General features: G+C 46.8%; 1 protein-coding gene across 6 annotated transcripts in view; it reads left to right on the forward strand.

Annotated features, from left to right (window-relative positions):
- Window positions 1–21,860, forward strand: part of ATP2B3 (ATPase plasma membrane Ca2+ transporting 3) — a 156,927-nt gene that overhangs the window by 58,070 nt on the left and 76,997 nt on the right. For all 6 annotated transcript variants that reach the window (XM_053298108.1, XM_053298103.1, XM_053298106.1 and 3 more), the window contains exons 2-3: window positions 5,432–5,594; window positions 5,698–6,003. In XM_053298108.1, coding sequence (XP_053154083.1) covers window positions 5,799–6,003 — 205 coding nt within the window. In that variant the 5' untranslated portion in view covers window positions 5,432–5,594; window positions 5,698–5,798. The remainder of the gene's footprint in view (window positions 1–5,431; window positions 5,595–5,697; window positions 6,004–21,860) is intronic.

A 21,860-nucleotide genomic window follows, 5' to 3' on the forward strand; every position in this document is an offset into this window, starting at 1 on the left:
CCTCCAGTCTGCCCTGGGTGGCCGGATTGGCCACCCACATGAGCCAGAGGGGGCTTGGGAGTTTGGGGGCCACACAGCCCCTGGAAGTTCCAGCAAGCTTTGCACGAGTGCGCAGAGCATGCTGGAGAGACCCCCGAGGCGGGAGTCTGCTTTTTAGCCTCCCGGTCAGGGGTCGCCTCGTGAATTGCCGCAGCACGGAGCCATGCCGCAGCAACACTTGATCTGGAAACGCCAGTTAGCGGAATACTCGCTCCGCTAACCTGAGCTAAAGGGTGAGCTTCGCAAGCAGGTTACCCGCTTGTAAACCACTGGGCTCACCTGAGAGCCTGGTGGTTTACACGACCAGCAGAAATTGGGCTAGGCTCTCCTAGCCCGATTTTTGCTGGTTATGAGAATAGCCTCAGTGAGTCCAAGCGAAGGAGTTCATGTTGGTTAGTGCAAGTTCCAGCTGGAGTTAAAGCTGGAGTCTTGGAGAGCCAGGAGAGAGGAGCTGAGAAGAGCTGCTGAAATTAGATCTGAGAAATTACTGGGAGAGTTGAGCTGAAACTCTTCAAAGAACTGAATCACTCTCAAAGCAGCTGAAAGAACAGTCTGGAATTGAACCCCCTGGAACTGGATAGAAAGTGCAAGACCTGAGGCTGAGAAAACCAGGCTTGCTGCAGAAGGTGACTAGAGGTAATTATAAGAGGTCTCCTAGTAAAGAAACTGAGCTACGACACAGTATTAGGTGCAGGTTAGATTCTATGTGTTTTTCTCCTATTTTATTTGTTCCTTATGCTTATATGGTTGCTGTTTCTTTGTACTAAATTTTCCAAAAGAACTACTGTTGTGAACTGAATTATTTACAGCCTACCTAGCTTTGAAAGAAAAAGAGGTTTGGAAGGCTGTTTCAGTAGAAACAGATAGAAAAGTCTACTTGGTGGCAGCGGTGAAGCTTAAGATCATGGGCCTGGTTGAGACATTGTCATTGTGACAATGATTAAAGTGTTCAAGGCAAAGAAAGCAACCTATAACTGTAGATATGGGTTTTTCAAACTTTGGAGTATTTTGATGAATCATAGACAAATCAAGTAAGTGGAAAATACCATACATTTCAAAGAAATTCTTGGAGGGAGTGAACTGGGATTGCACCACTATTCTGTGACATGTCACCAGATTCACATAAACAATGACCATAGTGGATTCACTAGCTTAGTTGTCCCATCAGCTCTTGTCCTGAATTCCCCTGAATCTGCACCAAGCCGAGCTGTGAGCAAGGTGATTTGGACGACTAGTTCAGTACCCTGGACAGCTCCCCTCCCCTTCCAATAGCTCTGTGTTATGGCGCATCAGGGAGACCTCTGAACACAGAGGGGGCTCCTCTCTGATATCTGCAGACTCTGCCCTTCAACTGCAGTGCAGCATTACAGCTGGCAGGGAGCTTCTTGGGGGCAGAGGCACTTGCCTCCTTGGTCCTGCAGGGGCTGTGCCACTTGCAGCCAACAGCACTGAGGGAGAAAAGACTTAGTCACACCAGGCCTGGGAGGCTGAGGCTAGAGATGGTGGCAGCCTGGTCCTCCCTTTCTTTGTGGTACTTGAAACACTGGTGCTAATAGGAGTCCTGCAAATGCAGGAGACAATAAGATGTCACACTAGGCCTTTTGGAGTGCATGCACCTTCTAATAGACAAGAGGGCACACTGCACTGGAAATCAAACATTTTCTACTGCCTGCCCAAGTTTACTTGATCTCCATATGATTCCATTCTCCTCTCTGCATTCCCCACTGCCCTCCTCCACTGCCTCCAACGCTCCACCTTTAACCAAATGTTCAGAATTTTGGAGGTGGAATAAATTATGTAAAGTAAGTTAATGTGTGCAGACTAGCTTTATTTGCATATCACATTCTGGATGCAGAAATGGACTGGGAGACCACAAAGGACATACACCCTTGCTTTTAGCCTTAGAAGTTGGTGGATTGGGGGGGGGGTGCCTTGTATTCCAGAATCACCAGCTCAGGATTTGAATCAAGGAATACCCATATTATCTGCCTATTGGTGGCGCAGTGGTAAAACTGCCGCCCTGTAACCAGAAGGTTACAAGTTCGATCCTGACCAGGGGTTCAAGGTTGACTCAGCCTTCCATCCTTCCGAGGTCGGTAAAATGAGTACCCAGAATGTTGGGGGGCAATATGCTAAATCATTGTAAACCGCTTAGAGAGCTCTGGCTATAGAGCGGTATATAAATGTAAGTGCTATTGCTATTGCTATATGTATTAATACATGCAAGGATCTACCTACATTTATTCAATAGTTATTACAATAACCCTTCAAACATATGTACATCTAAAGCTTCCCTATATCCATTTAATAAAGCCACCCTCTATGCCACCCTTTCTCCACATATTGATTGATTGATTGATTGATTAAGTGCCATCAAGTCGGTGTCACCTCTTAGCGACCACATAGATAGATTCTCTCCAGGATGATCTGTCTTCAACTTGGCCTTTAAGGTCTCTCGGTGGTGCTTTCATTGCTGTCGTGATCGAGTCCATCCACCTTGCTGCTGGTCATCCTCTTCTCTTTCCTTCAACTTTTCCCAGCATTTTGTACTTCTCAAGGGAGCTGGATCTTCGCATAATGCGTCCGAAGTATGATAGTTTGAGCCTGGTCATTTGTACGAGTGAAAATTCTGGATTGATCTGTTATCTGATCCATTTGTTTGTTTTCCTGGCTGTCCATGGTATCCTCAAAAGTCTTCTCCAGCATCAAAGTTCAAAAGCATCAATACTTTTTCTATCATGCTTCTACAAAGTCCAGCTTTCACATGATTGATCGATTGATTGATCGATCAATTGATCAATAGATTCATACTGTTGTGCAGCAGACCTGGGGAGACTCAGATCCAAATCCCTCTCAGCCTTAAAGTTTACTGGATGACTCTGGGCCAGCCTAATCTATTTAACAATGTTGGTGTGATGATAAAAGGGGATAAGCCCTGCTAACTGGGCAAAGAGACACCTTTCAAAGTGGTGATTCTCTTTATATTGAGCAGGAAGAGAGCTACTGCCCCTTTTCAACCACCAGTACAGCATCCCTCCAATGGCCGTTGCTGTGTGTGTGTGTGTGTGTGTGCGCGTGCGCACTGTGAGGTCTTTGGAGACAGGGAACTGTATTATCATTAATTAATTATTATATTCTTATTAATTATTATAATGATCAATGAACCATATCATAATGAACCATATTATCATTTTTTATTATTATTTCTTGTTTACACAGTCAGACAGGTGTTATTGACTGGTTTGTTTCATCCAGACTTCGAGTCCTTCCCAAGGACCTGGGATGCCAGAATTTTATTGTCAATTGTTATAGATATTGTCGCAGAATATAGGCTGTTCCCAGTAAAGTTGCTTTTTGTAATTGGCTGGTGGTGATTTCTGTGGCCCCTATGGTGTTGAGGTGCTCTTCAAGGTCTTTTGGAACTGCACCCAGGGCACCAATTACCACTGGGATTATTTGGGTCTTTTTCTGCTATTATTATTATTTTCTATGTAAACCATTTTGATCTCTGTTTTTCATTGAACAGCAGTGTATGGATTAGCAATTTCACCCACAACACAGCACATATATATATTTCTGAACCAGTGTGGCATAGTGGTTAGAGTGTTGGACCAGGACCAGGGAGACCTGAGTTCAAATCCCTATTCAACCATGAAGCTCACTGGGTGACTCTGGGCTAGTCACATATCTCTCAGCCTAACCTACTTCACGAGGTTGTTGTAAGGAGAAACATAACCATGTTATGTTATGCTCCTTGGAGGAAGAGTGGGATATAAATGTAAAAATAAAATAAAATAATAAAATAAATAAATTATAAAATGGTAGGCAGACAATTCCAGTCTCTGTGGGCATGTCTGTACTACAAATATAAACTTGCTTAACTGTAATGGCTTGCTCCTAAAGATATTGGAAATTGTAGAAGGTATAATCTCTAAAGGAATTAATTCTCAGAACCCTCATAAACCAACATTTCCTAAAGCTCCTGGCACTCAAGACAGTGAAGGTTCTGAACCATGTGTGGTCCTAGACATGGGTTCTGTGTTCCTGGCTGAGCTACCTTTAGCCCAAATTCACCTATTTGTTTGCCTTATTGTTGGACATTTATATTTGTTCCTTCCTCTAAAGACTCTGATTGCTGGTATAGGACCGTAATAAATTCCATCCATTCACTGATCCATTCTAAAGGCTCTGTGCAACATTTTTACTCACACCAACTAAAAGAGGTAGACTAGCCCAAGAGAAAAATAGACTTGCTCAATGCCACCTGGCAAGGCTCATGTCTGAATTAGCATCTGAACTGGGCTGCCCACACTTATATCCATCACTCTGCACTACCCTGGGTCCCTGAAGGAGGGTGGCATATTCACTCTTACCAATGTGAATACACCCACTTCATGCAGTTTCCACCTGGGCTTCTATTTCTCTCATCTTTCCATGGGATTTTATTTCATAGACATGCACAGCCCACTTCTCTAGCTCCGGACAGAACCAAGTCCTGGACCCTCGGTTGTTCCTCATGCTGCTCTGCATACAACAGATCACTCCTCTGTCAGTGCCAAGAATAAACATTTACCATATTTACCTGAATAGAAGACGACACTGAATGGAGGACAACCCCCTTTAAAAAAATACAGGTTAAATACAAGTTGTACCTGTATTTATCCAAAAGGATGAGGACTCTGAATTTAAGAAAACCCTCCAATTTTTAACATCAAAGAAATTGAGGAAAAACCTAGTCTTGGATTCTGAGTAATACCTCCCACTTGTGGGGTAAGGAAATTCTCCCTAAGTGAGGTTCAGTTTGCTTTACACTCAGAGTCTCGTGAGGGTCAGTGGATACATTCTGTATTATCTGATGGCAAAACATTTTATTGGACTGCACCATTTCAAACTGCAGCTGTTTGTGTGTGAGGATTAGGGAGGGGGAGTCACATTTTGAATGAAAGGTTCTTGGTTGAACTATTAGGGTGCAATAGTCCATGTGTTGGAAATGGAAAGGTTAAAAAACATGATTAATCAATGAGAAAAAGAGGACAGGTTTATCAATGGAGGACAGGTCTATCAATGGCTACTAGTCGATGATTATAGGCTGCCTCCAGGCTCAGAAGCAGAGATGCCTCTGAATACCAGTTTCGGGGGGGGGGGGCAGCAGCAGGAGAGAGAGGGCACGGCTTCGTGTCTTGCTGGTGGGCTTCCCAGAGGCATCTGGTGGGCCATTGTGAGAAACAGGATACTGGGCTGCATAGGCCTTGGGCCTCATCCAGCATCATTCCTCTTATGTAAAGAGGAAGGGAAGGGGAGAGAGAGATTTGAGTTACGCTGGCATGAACAGATGGATGTAGCAAGTCTCCCTGATTTACTTTCTATTTCATCCCTGTTGTCTTTCTGGCAGGTTCCCTTTCTGCGGCGGGGACACCCGTTGTGCCAGGCTCTGACAAGGACTGTGTCTCTGCCTCTTCCATGGCTCGGTCCCCTGGCTGGCCTCTACAACATCTGTTGGCCCTTCCCCCTGGGGCTCTGTAGAATGAACCCAGGACACCGCTGGGACTGAGCAGGTAAGTAGGAAGGAACCATCGTCCAGGTCAAGTGGGGGGAGAGATCAAAACTATGTCCTGGAGTGTCTTCCTCCCACTTATGCCATTTCCCATTTCCCTCCAGGTTTCTCCTTCTGTCTACCAGGCTGAACTAGATCAAGGCAACTCTTCACTCCACACACCCCTGCCAAGTGTTGCCTAGCCTGGGTGAGGCTCACCTCCACCATGGGAGACATAGCCAACAGCTCGGTGGATTTCTACCCCAAAAGCCAGCAGCGAGAGATGAACCATGCAGGCGGGTTTGGCTGCACCCTGTCCGAGCTGCGCTCCCTTATGGAGCTGCGTGGGGCAGAGGCACTCCAGAAAGTCCAGGAGACCTACACGGATGTCAATGGGCTCTGCAGGAGACTCAAGACCTCCCCCACTGAAGGTAACAAGTTTGTGGATGTTTGGGCAGAATAGGTGTGCAGCTCCTGCATTGCTCCCTACTAGGGCTGCACAACTTTGGCCCGCTCCTGCAGATGTTGGACTACAACTCCCAACATCCCTGGCTATTTGTCACTGGGGGTGATGGGAGTTGTAGCACAAAACCAGCTGGAGGGCCAAATTTGTACAGCCCTGCTCCATACTAATAACTACCACAGTACAGGTGCCTTTCACCCCATCCCTACACCGTAGCCCAGGGCCACCACCTCCAAGGAGACTAAAAAGGCCTGACCTTCTCAGGGATGTTCCAAGCAACTTCCTTGTATTTCCAGCTTCCACTTTTTAAAAAAGTGCCTAGCCCAGGGGTGGCCAACCTGAAGAGCTTCAGCTGTTGCCCTACAGTTCCCACCATCCCCAGACACAAAGGCAGCAATCCCACTTTCTTGACCCCTGCATGCATTTCAAAGCTTTTAAGGGTCTGTTCTGATAGGGAGCTGGGCCCCACAAGGAGTGTGGGGCAAGGCAGCGTGTGTGGCACCTCACCTCAGGTGCTACAATTCCCTGGGTCGCACCTAGGAAGGAGGACTATTTGTTTGGTAGCTACCAAGTATTTCCTGCAACACTGCCATGGAATAACAGGGCCATGTGAGACCAGAGTGCTGTGGTGTGCCTAGCAAGGCTGGCATCCGTCTCTATGGGAGGAAGCAGACCCCACCTTGTTTTTTGGGTGTGTGTTTTAAAAATCTGAAGCTAAAATCTCTTGGTTACCTTAAACCTGAACTGGAACCAAACCAAAGGCACAAAACATTGGTAAGTGGTTCATATAAAAGGTTCCAGAACCAGGCATTCTGCTTGAAATAGAAGGAGATAGATTAGATAGATAGATAGATAGATAGATAGATAGATAGATAGATAGATAGATAGATAGATAGATAGATAGACACACTTATTTATTTATTTAGAAGACCGATGATTATTTTATTTATAAAACCTTTTTACATTTTTCAGAAATAAGCAATTCTAAAAAGTAATATTTTTCTCACATGAAATGGTTATCATTGTCACAATGCATGCAAAAGAGCTTGATATTGTTCTGTTATATGTTCTGTTAGATATTATATATCTAAACTCATTCTAAGAGGTTGTTCTCATGACCAATACTGGGGTGGGGAGGGTGGGCCGTGGGCGGGGGAGGCAGGGTTCAACCCCAGATGATCATTCTGAATGTCTTCAGCGCATGAGCTGTGCGCCCACACAATCCATGCTGCCTTCCCCCCAGCTCTCCACACTGCTCCCAGCAGCACTATCTGCATCACTATCCGCACTGCACCCGATAGTGTAGCTCAACCGAGGCCGGGACCCGTTTCCCCCACCTCTGGATATCACACAAGGCACCGTGCGACAAGTGTGGTGCCTTGGGGGATTTCGCAGGCTAGGCTGCTCATGAGAACAGCCTTAAAAAGTGTATGAATTGAATACTGAAGTGAACCACTTTTTAAAGTGAGTGTCTGGACAGGAACTGATCCAGAGAGTCACAAAATACTGATGAGCCTGAACTGGAGCTGAATTCAAATGTTTAACGAGTCATCTCCCTGTTTCAAACCTGTTTAATTGTCATGACCCTCAGCCATGAAGCCATTGGAACTGCAGTTTTCAGAAGGGACTAGAATCAAAAACAGAGAAGCTCTTCTCACAATCAGTGAGAGGAGCTTCGGGCGGGTCTTCAGGGAGAGCGGGTTAACTTACCCCTCCCTGCAGAAGATCGCCAAGCCATCCCTGGGCAGCTGGGTCGGCCGCCCACAAGATTACCGGCTCCATCACAGTCGGTAGGGGCAGCGGGGATCAGGGGCCACCCGCCCACAGGAAGCCCCAGAATGCCCCGCACAAATGGCTACTTTGGTGGGCTAGCTGCCTTTGGATCACCGGGCTCGCCCACGAGCCCAGTGAGTCTCACAATGGAGGGAAACTGGGCTGGGCTCCCTTAGCCTGGTTTTCCTCCACCGTGTGAATAGCCCCAAAGAATGATCAGGCCCTCATCATTCCCAGGTTTCCATAAGAGAGGCTACAGTAGTTCAGTCAGTTACAATGTGGTTTGTGCTTGTCATGTAGATGTGCTCTTGTTGCTCACCTCCCTATTCCTGCAGGAGAACATTGGCGCCTGCAACTCTCTTATGACAGAGGAGTCTCTGAACTAATGCCCAGCTTGCTGAGTGGCAGGCAGGGTCCTGGCTATCATATAACAGGTGCCTCACTCAGGACTGAGATGCGGCTAGCTCTATAGTCTGGCAACTGTTTAAACCAGGGGCTTGAAACAGTAGCCCTCCTGCAGATGTTAGCCTACAAGTCCCATCATCACTGGCTACTGGCCACTGTGACTAGGGATGATGGGAGTTGTAGTCCAACAACAGCTGGAGGACTCCTAGTTTAAACCAAAGGTCTCAAACCCCAAGCTTTGTTGGGATCTTTTGGAGTGCTGAAAATGCTGTCTGCAGCAACCTTACTACATCGACAGAATTTTTTTCAGGCTGGGATCTGGATGTCTTTAGTAGGACAATGGGGCTGCCTGACCCATGGCTGTTATAGTATACCATGACAGCAGCCTCACCGAGGTTTAATTGAATCCTTGAAGTTGAATTGACTATCTGATGCCGAATTAAGGCCGTGCTGCCATTTTTTTAGGTGAAAAATTATGGGTGTGTCCCTGAGACATTTGCTGGATGGGGAGTTCTGGCCATTCAAAACATTTGAGGTGGACAGCCCTAGTTCAGACAGAGCTCCATACCTCTTAGGGCTACAAGACAATTGTTTATATGGAGTTCCGGTGCTGAGATACAGCTGCTCCTGGATTGTCATCACAGGGATGACTCCAAGGGGCATCAAGGGCTCCCCTCAAACATATTTAGTGCTTCCCCATCCACCAGACCGGATAGCAAAGTTTTAGCCGTTACAGTTACAGCATATTATGACCCTACAGCTTGAATTAATTATTTTAAAAGGCCTCCATTGTTTAAAGATGCCTCATTCACTCACTCACTCCTCTATCCCAGAACAAGCCAGCGCAGCTAGGAGACTCCTTCAGGGGCCAGGCCAACCCTTGAGCTTCCTTCCTGGCCAAGAACTGGGCTGGGTGAGCCCTTGTGTGCAGGGTCATCTCCCTGGCCACTTTCAGCGGGCCTGATACTGACCTCTCTTCCCCACCCCAGTCTTTCCTGCCACATCCTCTTGGACAGGAAGAAAAAACTAGTCTGGAAATCAGACGAGAAGGATTTGCCTAAACCCCAAAAGGCAGTAAGGCGATTCACACAAGCAGTCCTACCAGGGCAGGGTTGCTCATGGGAAGCACCGGGATCGAGGCTGATCCCAGAGCGGCCCCTCCAGGTAGCCCAAGATTTAACCTTGGGCTATTACCTAAGTAGAAGGGTGCAAGCGTGCCTCTTCTACCCAAGTACCCGGCCATGTCTGTGTGTGGACTGCAGGCAGCCTGAGCACACACAGAGCTGGGGGGCAGAGGGGGAATCCCTCCATGCCCCACGCTCCTGGTGTGGGGCATGGAGAGATGCAGAGGACTTCCTCCCTGTTCTGCCGCTCGTTGGAGCGCATCTCATGTGGACGACCTCAGTATTTTCTAAGAGGATTCTGGTCCATCTTCTGAATAAGTCTGAAAATGTCGAGCAAGCTTCATTAATAAGGTAAAGAGACCAACAACATTAAATACCTTCTCTCTGTAAGTATTTCATGTATAGCAAAGTCTTCTCTCTCCTAATAATGTTCTTTGCCACCCCTTTGCACCCCCAAATTAATTGTTTTAGAGTCACCCCTGCAGCATCACCTGTTTATTACACTCTGGGTAAGCCACTGCCCCTTCTTAGACTGATGGGCATGTCTTTATGGCAATTTCTGGGTTTAATTACAGCAAATCCATTATTCATGACTATCGTTGTTATTGTTATTTATAATGTAATTGATGTTCATCTGTTCAGTCAATTCTGTTGCCGTTTTTGCAACTCATAAGTGCTGACCCCTGCTAACCTGGCAAAGAGGCGCCTTTTTAACGTGGTGATTCTCTTTATTGAAAGGGGGGAGAGTAACTGGCCCTATCCAGCCACAGCACAGTACCTCCAGTGACTGTTGCTGGTGTCTATCTTATGTTTCTTTTTAGATTGTGAGCCCTTTGGGGACAGGGATCCATCTTATTTATTTGTTATTTCTCTGTGTAAACGGCCCTGAGCCATTTTTGGGAGGGCAGTATAGAAATTGAAGTAATTAATTAATTAATTAATTAATTATAATATTTCTTGTTTACACAGTCAATAACACCTGTCTGACTGTGTAAACAAGAAATAATAATAATAATACCACCATAGGGGCCACAGAAATCACCATCAGCCAATTACAAAAAGCAACTTTACTGGAAACAGCCTATATGCTGTGACGATATCTATAAAGCAACAACATTGATAATAAAATTCAGCCATCCCAGGTCCTTGGGAAGGACTTGATGTCTGGATGGGGCAGACCAGTTAGTGGCACCTGTCTGACTGTGTAAATAAATAAATAAATAAATAATAAGTGAACTGGACTGCTGGAGGCATAAACACCGAACCATTGATTTGTGTTCTGTAGATTTCTGATTTAGATTTTGGAAGCGTTGCTTCCTTTTGAAGAGATGCAGAGAATAAGGTTAAACTACTCCTGAGAAATGCATGTAGACTTGATGACATCAAGATGGCAATCCTGTGCACTTGCTTGGAAATAAGTCCCATTGAACTCAGTGTTAGTCTTGAGAATGAAGTGGTTAGGTAGATTGTACCACTTCAGATGGCGGGTGCCAGTTCTGGATGCTGCAAATAGAAAGGAAAAGCCTCTTTTTGAGATCCTGGAGAACTGCAGCCAGCTGGAGGAAACAATAATGGGCTAGATGCACCAGTGGTCTGGCTCAAGATAAGGCAGCTTCTCATGTTCATGGTGAGAAAAGTTTCACGGACTACCTTTCTCCAGGTCAAGCTACTGTTAAAGGCACAGGGCCAGAATCCTTGACTACAGAAATAAAGGGAAAATCAGACCGACAAAATGTGTCCAGTTTCAGACCACTATAAATATGCACTTCGCATATTTATGTTAGCCGTGTGGCGAAACTAGAGCTCCGTTCACACCACATCTTCCACACTTGTACAATGAATATACAGTGTACACGGGTACAGATCTGTACACAGATACAGTTATTCACGTTGTGTGGAACACAGATACCGCAGTACACTTTCTATCTGTATCCTGCATTTGAGAGGCCTGTACCCAGGTTCACTTTTAAAAGAAACACAGGGACAGTCATTCACACAAACATGTACAACTGTACAGCTCTTGCCTGTGGGCTTCTCAGAGGCATCTGGTGGGCCACTGTGTGAAGCACGATGCTGGGCTAAATGGGCCTTGGGCCTGATCCAGCAGAGTTGTTCTTATGTTGTTATGACAGCTGAATGCTCCTGCAATGTAATGTCTCAATAGGGCTCTCTATCACACAATTGGGGCCTGTATGTTTGGCGGGGAAATGTACCTATCAGCCACATGGGTCCCTGATCCAGATCAGGACCTCATCAAAGGGCTTTAACCCTTTGCCCCTGCCCGAGTCCCGAACCATAGTGCCCTATCCTGGAGCAGTCATGGGGGAGGCATCCAGATCAGGGTGCAGCGTGGCTGCAATTTACATTTACAAACAAACATGCAGGACCCAATTACACCATGGTCATATGATCTAGTTTGGCCCTTCGTCTCCTGCTCTTGCCTCCCTTGACCTGGTCACAAGTAGGAACTGTGCTGCTTGGTAAAACATCACAGGTTTCCGCGTGCAGGTGCTAATGCAGCTTTAGAAAGCCAGCTCTTTCTTTCTTTCTTTCTTTCTTTCTTTCTTTCTTTCTTTCTTTCTTTCTTTCTTTCTTTTGTCTAGCCCAGTCCTTCTGCAGGCAGTTTGACCCAATGGTTAATAGTCCTCCCTGATGTTGAATAAACTGCTTTCTGCTTCCCGGTTCCCCGGTTCATCAAAGGAGAAAAGTGAGGATGTAGGCAGAGAGTCCTTTGGCTTTCTGCTGGCCCCGTTTGATCTTCTGCACCTTTAAATGCTCCCTTTGAAAGACACTGATGTCAGAAAAAGATTCCTCTTGTTCTGTCAGCCTGTGCAGTTCTGGCTCCTCAGTCAAGCAACAGGGGAATACAGAGGATGAGAGGGTCATGTTCTAAGGTTAGGCAAGATGAAGTGGTTGGGGGAGAGAAGTGAAGGAGGGAACCCAGGAGTCCTGACCTACAGATGTTGGGCTTTCTTTGCTAGAAACCCACTCAAAGAACTAGACAGTGTTCCCATGAGGGGGCCAGGGTAGCTGGTAGTACAGGCATCCATTTTCCTTTCTCCCCTCAATTTCATTCTGTCATTGTTTTATGACAGAGTGTTTTATTTTATTTACATTTGTTTTATTACTTTTTGGTGTTTTAATGTTCTGATGGTCTTAATTGAATTTAATATTTTAATGTGATTTTATGGAATATTATTGTATTAACTTTTGTAAACTGCCTTGGGATACATTTTATGAAAGGTGGTATATAAATCGAACAATAAAATAAATAAATAAAATAAAAATTGAGATTCCCAACCTTGGGTGCCCAGATGCTGCTGGACAACCCACTTCATCGGGCTGAAGATAGTGGGAGTTGTAGTCCAACAACATCTGGGAAACCAAGGTTGGGAATCCCTTTTTTATCAAATGTTATCAAACCAGCATGCAGACATTTCTCCACCTTGTCACTTGTGCTACCCAGGTGTGTGATGAAGGAAAGATTGTGCTGTCAACTCGTTGTCAACTCCTGGCAGCCAGAGAGCCATGTGGTTTTCTTGGTAGAATATAGGAGGGGTTTACATTATAGCTTTTGTCTCAGAGCAAGCTCACATGAGGGAAAGAAATGCTGAATCATCCCTGCTGAGCTTTCTGGCAACGGCTACTCCTAAACTCTTGTGTATTTCTGGTAGGTTCAAAAATGGCTCCCCCCGCCCCCACTCCTCTATTACAGAGTTTGAACCTCTCTGGGCTTGGGGTGGAATTACCAGGGAAAACTCTATTTATTTTGCTATTGGAAAAGTACAAGAATCTTCCACATGCATAGGCTTTCTCATACACATGGTGAGAAAACTGGTAGTTGCTGAACATAATCTAAGAACATAAGAACAGACCTGCTGGATCAGGCCCAAGGCCCATCTAGTCCAGCATCCTGTTTCACACTGTGGCCCACCAGATGCCCCCGAGAAGCCCACAGGCAGGAGCTGAGGGCATGCCCTCTCTCCTGCTGTTACTCCCCTGCAACTGGGACGCAGAGGCATCCTGCCTTTGAGGCTGCAGGTGGCCTATAGCCCTCCAACTAGTAGCCTTTGATAGACCTCTCCTCCAGGAAGTTATCCAAACCCCTCTTAAAGCCATCCAGGTTGTTGCCTGTCACCACATCTTGTGGCAGAGAATTCCACAAGTTGATGATACATTGTGTGAAAAAGTACTTCCGTTTGTTGATCCTAGATTTCCTGGCAATCAGTTTCATGGGATGACCCCTGCTTCTAGTGTTATGTGAGAGGGAGAAGAATTTCTCTCTATCCACTTTCTCCACACCATGCTTGATTTTATAGACCTCTATCATGTTTCCCTGCAGTCGTCTTTTTTCTAGGCTAAACAGCCCCAGGTGTTGTAGCCTTGCCTCATAACAACGTCTGAGGAAGAGCTTGCACTAGAGTAAGCCCCCCTTCCAGCCCCCCCTTTCTCTTAAGTTAAAAATCCACTCGGAGAGACTTGTAAAAGAAAAGAACAAAAAGAAAAACTTTTTTTTCCAAATGCTACAGACTGCATCAGTCTGAGGCTCTCTCAGCTTTAAGTTACAGGTAAAAATACTCAGTAGGTTACAAGAATACTTCAAAAAGTACCCCAAATGATGTTGGGGTGGCACACTTTAAAAATCATGGTTACCCGGTTGCAAGGAACAGGTATGTAGGAAAATACAAAAAGCATCTTTAAATGCTTTCAGAGTATTTTTGCAACGCCCTGGCTGGATGGGCAAAGGCTAGTGTTTCTTAGTCTAGTTAAACAATCATAGAACAGTTTCAGGTATATACAAAGCACACAAAAGAAACCAAAAGTCTAACACCAAGTCTAACTAAACAAACGTTCTCTAGAGACTAAACTTCCTGAAGGCAAGGCCCTGGATTCCTTTGTCTTTAACTCACCAAATCCTGGATGAGAATTCAAGCCCCTGCTGTCCTATCTTCCAAGATCTACAGCCATCCTCCTGAAGCCAAACTCCATGGCCACACGTCCTGCTCTCACCCCCAGCCTGCTTCTGGCGACGACAAAGCCATGTGGTTTTCTTGGTATAATACAGGAGGGGTTTACCATTGCCTCCTTCCGTGCAATATGAGATGATGCCTTTCAGCACCTTCCTATATTGCTGCTGCCCAATAGAGGTGTTTCCCATAGTCTGGGAAACATACCAGCGGGGATTCGAACTGACAGCCTCTTGCTCTCTAGGCAAGTTGCTTTCCTGATGCACCATTAGGTGGCTTCAGGTGTGTGATAGCAGGGCAGAAATGCAAGTGCTGTGCTGGCAGTGGGCAGGAAATCTCAAAGGATGTAGAAGATAAGGATTGGCAGGGAAAAGAAAAGGTGGTGGTGGGACCTGCAGTCTTAACTTGCAAAAAGATTCCTGTGTGGATGAAACAAAAGGAGGCTGTTTTCACGCACAGCCTAACCCAGGCTAGGGACACCCAGGCCGGGCTAGGCTGCATATGAGAACCACCAGGATCGGGTCCGATCCGGACGGGACAGCACTGCCTAGCCCCGCTTTCAAACCTGTATGTTAGCTGAGGTTAAGGGAGCAAGCACACCCTTCTCCCGAGCTAACTGCTTGTGGGTTCTCTGGGGCAGAGGTGCAGAGAGGGGAGAGGGGGTCCGTGTTCAGCCCTCTCCCCTGCGGCCCCTTGGAGATCATGAAGAAAATAGGGAGGGGTGGAGCTGGGGGCCCCTCAGGAGCTGGAGGGCCAGGGTTCTTTGAACCCAATTATAGCTATACTCCTGAAGTGGGGCTATGTTTAGTCCCAGCAGACACAGAGACAGGCGCCTAAAGTGCTCATCTCCTGGGGGAATCCTCCAATGCATCGTGCATGTCGTGCGGTGCATTGTGGGCTTATGGATGCCAGGACGAGGCCTGGCCTCAGATCAATCTGCCCTGCTCCACGCTGCATGGAGCAGGGCTGATTGTGTGGTGGTGCACTCCGCACTCCCACCGAGTACCAACAATAGTCTGAGGGGAAGGCAAGGTTTGGGTCGTCTATGTGGCTCGAGAAGCTGCAGGTGTGGATGCCCCATGGGGAGTCCCATTATTGTTCACTTTTTCTCTACACTTCCTCCCACAATAAATCTCCCTTCCTGGAAAATCTCTGGGTTTTGGTGAACCGCCCCAAACCCCGCCACCCCAACCAGCTCCATGATGGAGCCAGTAATCATCGGGGCGGCTGAGCTGGCTGCCCAGGGAGGGCTCCCTGCTCGTCTGCAGGGAGAGTGGGTCACGCCTGCTCTCCCCGCAACCCCCCTTTCGGCTCTACACACAGATCATGTGTAGAGCCTTATTGCGCTTGTCACATGAGGGCTACTGCAATGTGGCTCCTTCTATTCTAAGAATTCTCTATCACAAACTTTGATTAACCAAGAGTTCCCAACTTTGCGTCCCCAGATGCTGCTGGACTACAACTCCCATCATCCCCAGCCACAATGGCCACCACTGTGGCTGAGGATGATGGGAGTTGTAGTCCAACATCTAGGAACCCAAAGTCAGTAACCCCTGGTGTAAACCATCCAAACCCAGGCCAGAGCTGTGCTTTAACTTTGGTTTACAAACCACAGTTAAACCTGCATTTGAAACCAGAGTTGAATCTTGGAAGCTATCAAAGAAGGGTTGAAAGAAACTGAGATTCCAGAAACCAGATCCCTGGGGATAGGCTGTGGTTGCTCAGTGATGAGTGGAAAGCATTCTGCATGTTTTCTATTGCACCCTCTCTGCCCCACTTTTAAAAGCTGCATATAAAAAGACTCTGGTGACCCTGAAGACTGAGTGCACTGGGCACAGTGAAGTAGTCTGCACAGTTCTAGGGCAGAGACTGAGAGAGGTAATTCTGCTTCTGCAACTCGAATAGAACAGTATGCTGCCTCACCAGTCAGTTTGGAAGATGGCAGGAGTTCATATGGACAGAGGCATACTCTGGATGGAACATCTGAATGCTAGAGCTGCACACTGGGAACACGTAATGAAGAAAGGAGTGCTTCTCTGAGTGTGTGCAGAGTGCATTTCCCACATCACCAGTGAGTCACTAAAGCCAGCGGCCTCTACGCATTTGGAATGAGAGGGCAGGACTTCCAGATCAGGAGGAGGAGGAGGAGCATGGCAAACCCTTTTTAAAAATATATATAAAGGGGAAAAGAGGGGGGGAGGCACGGTCCCTGGCAATAGTAAATTAATTCCCTCCTTACCAAGCAGCCACCATGGAGTCTGGCTACTAGGCCCTTGTTTGTATCCCGTCCCTAGAGTACCTCCTCGAGAAGGGAAAACCGGAGGGGGAGGGCTGCCTCTGCTCCGGCCTGCCTGCGCCCTGCTGGAAGGCTCTTTGTGTTCAGGAGTGTCGAGAGACCAAGAGGCCGCTGCTGCCCACCTGGGCCCCCCTGGAACCAAGCCGAGAGCAGCCCCAGCCGCTCGCCTGCCTCCTCCAGCTCTCCCTTCGCTGCTTTCCCCTTGAATTGTCCTTGAGGTTGCGGCAGCGGCAGCCGGTGCTGGCTCTGTGCTGCAGGGAGCTGCAGGCTCTTTCCCCCCCGTCACACACAGAGAGGGGAAGGGAGGAAGAGGAGCCAGGCAAGTGCAGAGGGCGGCTGGGGCTGGGGAGAAGGCCGGACCGCTGGAGGAGGAGGAGGAAAGGGACCGAAGGGAGCAAGACTGTGGCGGGGAGAGAGCAGGAGGCAGGCAGTGCTTGCCAGGCTGAGGTCCCGAGGGACCCGCTGCAGCCTCCAGTCCCGTTCACAGCGGGGCAGAAGTTTCGGACAGGGGCGCTTTTTTCCCTCCCCTGCATGATCAGCCTCCCCTGCCAACATGCCCTCCTCACCCAGCTGTTAAAGGCACAGGAGTCCCTCCTTTGCCTCAAGCAAATTGCCTGTTGTTACTCAGTTGTTTTTCTGATCAAAACTCCCCATCAGCTGATTCCCCCCTCCCCAGGAGAAAAGACACAAGGGCTCTGTAACTTTTCCTTCACAGCTGGAAAAGCAACGGAAGGGAGGGGCTTTGATCAGAAAAGCAGCCTGTGGGGAAAGGGCCACGTACTCTTCCCTTCCCCACCACGTTCTCAATCAAATCGGCAACTCTCGTTGCTGTATTTCCATATGTGGGGCTTATATCACTTTTAGGAGATTAATTGCTCTGGCACCACTGTACAGGGCTGTTGTAAGGATTACTGAGATCATATGTGAAGTGCTTTGAACTCTTGGCATTCAGAGTGTCAAGTACATAAGTATATAAATTGTTGTTGTAGTTTATTAGGCACAATCCACTGTAGCTAAAACACAGAATAACTGTGTTGGAAGAGAGCAAAAAGCCATCCTGCTGCCTCAACCAACCAGCAAAATAGATTGCACTGACATAAGCACAATAAAGTATAGGGTGAAACCACTTTAAACCTCAAGGGTAAAACAAACTGTCTTAGCTTTTGAAGTGTCCCATATTTGGGTGAGGAGGGGAAGTACAGCAAGATCAGTGGAAGAGCGTCTGCTTTGTGTGCAGAAGGTCCCAGTTTCATTCCTGGCATCCCTAGTAGGGCTGGGAAAGACCCTTGCAAGCCGCTGCCAGCCAATGTAGACCATATGATCAGATGGACCAACGGACTGACTCAGTATAAAGCAGCTTCCTAGGTAACCTATACGGTTTCTCAGGGTGCCTGATCCTCCAAGTGCAAAAGTGCATGAATGGTTCTGAGGGAGAATTGCTAGTGCCCTGATAAACCTGCAGCACTATCATGCAGTCTGAAGTTACACACACTAATATTGGGAAAGGCAGTGATAGCATCAGAGACAGAAGGCAGTCAGTAGACCCTGCATTGCAGGTGTGATAGCCCTGCACTTCTCAAGGACGGGGATTGAGAAATAGCCTTAGGAGCTCTCGTTGCACTGAAAACACCCATCTCACCCCACCCCACTCTCTCACTGATCCCTATCTGCTCCCTTAATTGCAGGATCTCCTAAATACTATGGGCAGAATCCTCTGGGAAGTCCCCAGTGGATTGTGTCCAATAATTTCTGTTATTATTAATTGTATTTATTCAGCATTATCCATATCCCTCGCCCTTTACAGCATGTGGAAGTAATACTGACCTCTGCTGCAAGGAGCTTACAATCAAAGTTTGACAGGAAAGGGGGAAGGGCCGGGGAATTGCTAGGTACTTAAGAAATTGGAGGCTGGCCCCACAGCCCCCTTTTGATAATTAAACTCAATCATACTTCCGCCCCCCACCCCAGCTTAATTACAATTTTTTTTAAAGTCTCTAATATTATAATCCAGCACCTATGAAGGTGGAGGCATCAGAGAGCTAGGTGAGGCTGGGTGCTCTCTGGCCTGCTTTGCCGCACTTCCTTTCTGGAAGAGGTCATGGAGGAGGGAGGTGGGTGGCTGATGAGATTTGGGGCTCCGAGGCATTCGTTGGGGGCCCGCCCATGCCTCTTGGGCCACCCCCCCAAAGATGTCCTTGGAAGAGAGAGGAAAGGTAACAAGAAATGAATGGGAGCAAACACAGTGTATTTATTTGTTTGCTCAGGATTATAGCCCTTTCAATAGCAGAGCCTGGGCTCATTCAGATAATACAGTCCAAATTGCCTCTAATGGCACAGGTGAAAGTCTACTGTGCAGGATATAAACTGCATGGTTAGGCAGTGGGGTATGAACATTTTGTCCCCTCTGTGCCAGAAGGGATCACTCTTGGAGGAAGAGCGGGATATAAATGTAAAAATAAATAAAATAGAATAGTGCACCAGATGTGGGGGAGACATGTGTGCACTCATTCTTCACCGTGCATGGGCAAGCGGGTCAAATGACAGTTGTCTGAACTGGCCCCCTGTGTACAACAAGCTAAAACTCACCATTACAAGATTGGAACCAAAATTTCATTTGATGTTATTAAGATTAAAAAGATAGGTGGTTTTCTCCCTCTCATAATCCTAGAACGTGTGGGTTCTCCAATGAAATTGGTTGGCAGGAGATTCAGGGCAGACAGGGGAAAGTATTTATTCACACAGCACTTCGTGAACTGTGTTCCATTTCCGAGGCCCTCCTCATTGTCCCTTTACAATCCCTTTACAGAAGCCCAGTTGGTGGAGAAAAGAGAGAGGAGACAGGAGAGCCTTTTCAGTCATGACTGTTCAAGTAGTCTCCTGAGGGAGTTTTGTATGGTTCCCCTTTGCCTGCCCTGAAATAGGAGTGTTGGATTTTGGCAGGCATTTATTAATCTGAGCCTGTGATGGTGCAGTCTTTACCTTGCTGTTTGCTGATATTGTGTGTGTGTGTGGAGGGTGTGTGTGTGTTGGCGTTTGGGTTTTTTTAGGGTGCTGTTTTTCTGCTGTGTTTTGTTGGTTTGGGGGGTGGGATTGTTTGAATAATTGGTTGTGTTTGTATAATTAGAGCTGTTATTTGTAAGCTACTTTGAGAATTGTTTATTGTAGAAAGGTGGGATATACCTGCAGAAATAAATCAAAAATAAATAGAACCTAGTCATAGCAGAGGTCACTATGTATTTCTCTTACACTCCCACCTGCTCTCAGACAGGGGCACTATTGAGGGGGAGAGCGGAGGAGATAGCCTGCCCTCCGCACATAGCAATAGCAATAGCACTTACATTTATATACCGCTCTATAGCCGGAGCTCTCTAAGCGGTTTACAATTATTTTAGCATATTGCCCCCAACATTCTGGGTACTCATTTTACCGACCTCAGAAGGATGGAAGGCTGAGTCAACCTTGAGCCCCTGGTCAGGAGCGAACTTGTAACCTTCTGGTTACAGGGCGGCAGTTTTACCACTGTGCCACCAGGGGCTCTTGTCCCCAGTTCCAAAATCTTCTTCAGACCCTCACATCCCAACCCAAATGCCCTGAAGCAGTGTTAATCCCCACTGCCATGTTGGCCATCTGGCGCTGTACCCAGCTTTTTTCATACTTAGGCCTAGTCTTCTCTGAGGCGGTAGCTCTGTGCCTCAGTAGCACTTCAGAATGCAGGTGGGGACTCCCACGACAGAATGCTTTCGTATGCTCTTCCATACAAAACAAACTCCCGCAAAGAGAAAACTAGCATGGCATGGAGAAGGTCACTTGTGCTTGACATACTAGCTTTCCATATGGGGGGAATTTCCTGTCTGGGGAAATGTAAGGTGTCACTTGCAATCTGGAACTACAGATATGAATATACCATCTCAATTAGAACCAGGCCATAAAAATCTTTCTTTTTCAGCAGGGAATGGAGGCTGAGGGAGAGTTAATGATGGGCCATACTATCCTTATGTTCACCTATTCAACACCACTGTGAAACAGGGGGGAAATTATATCCATCTTAATGCTTTTACTGTTTAACTGATTTTAAGGTTTCTAAATGTGATTTTTATGGAGTTTTATTGTATCTTACCCTTTGTAAACCGCCTTGGGATGTCTTATGAAAGGTGGTATAAAAATTGAACAAGAAATAAATAGGTGGAGGAGACTATTGCAGAGGCTACAAACATATATAGCAGGCCTGCTCAACTTCGGCCCTCCTGCAGATGTTGGCTTACAACTCCCATAATCCCTGTCTATTGGCCACTGTGGCTAGGGATTATGGGAGTTGTAGTCCAAAAACATCTGGGGGGCCTAAGTTGAACAGGCCTGATATATAGGTTCATACCAGAAGCATGGCTGCCCCCAAATACTTCTGGGAATTGTAGTTTGGCAAGGGAGCAGCTGATAGTTCTCTGTTAGTTATCTTTACCACCCACCCACCCTTGTTAAACTATAGATCTAACCCCTCATAGTATATGCAGTTCTGCCTGGAATCCATTTATCAGTTATTAAAATTGGATCAGTTTATAGTTATGTGCATGTTTGGCACTTTTTTGTTTTTGACAGAATCTGGAACTGTGTGCTGCTGGGCAGTGGGGGGCAAGAATCACTACTGCATGCTGCTGCTGCTGCTATAATTTATATACTACAAAATGATACCAAAAGCAGTTAATATAGAAAAAAATAAAAGGAGGTTTCCCTGTCCTCAAAGAGCTCATAGTCTAAAAAGAAACACAAAGTAGCCACCAGCAGCAGCAGCAGCCACTAGAGGGACGCTGTGCTGAGGCTTGATTAGGCCAGATGTTTTGAGGCTTGGTAAGACCAGATGAAAAAAGCAGTTTGAAAGGTGCCTCTTTGCTTAGTGAGCAGGGGTAAAGAAGCTAGGGTTGCCAACCTCTGTGCCGCTTGTATGCCTTTAACAGCAGCTTGATTTCCAGACATTAGCAAGTGATAGTGTTTCTCTGAAAGCCATAAAACACGTCCCTTGCTAATTGCTGTAGTAAGTAGATCGAGTTGCTGTTTCAGGCACAGCAGCAGGCCAGGTGGGTTTTTCTAGTCACTTGACAATCCTATGGATAGAAAGGAAACTCTTTGCATGGACTGTAGAAAGACTGTCCTGAACCAGTGCTTAGATGTAGTAATGGACTGCACAAGGGTGAATAAGCTGAGAATCCAGATAAGACAGAAGTACTGTTGGTTGGTGGTTCCTCTGCCTGGGTGAATGATGTTCAGC

Source organism: Hemicordylus capensis, chromosome 2, assembly GCF_027244095.1.
Source record: "Hemicordylus capensis ecotype Gifberg chromosome 2, rHemCap1.1.pri, whole genome shotgun sequence".
Lineage (NCBI taxonomy): Eukaryota > Metazoa > Chordata > Lepidosauria > Squamata > Cordylidae > Hemicordylus > Hemicordylus capensis.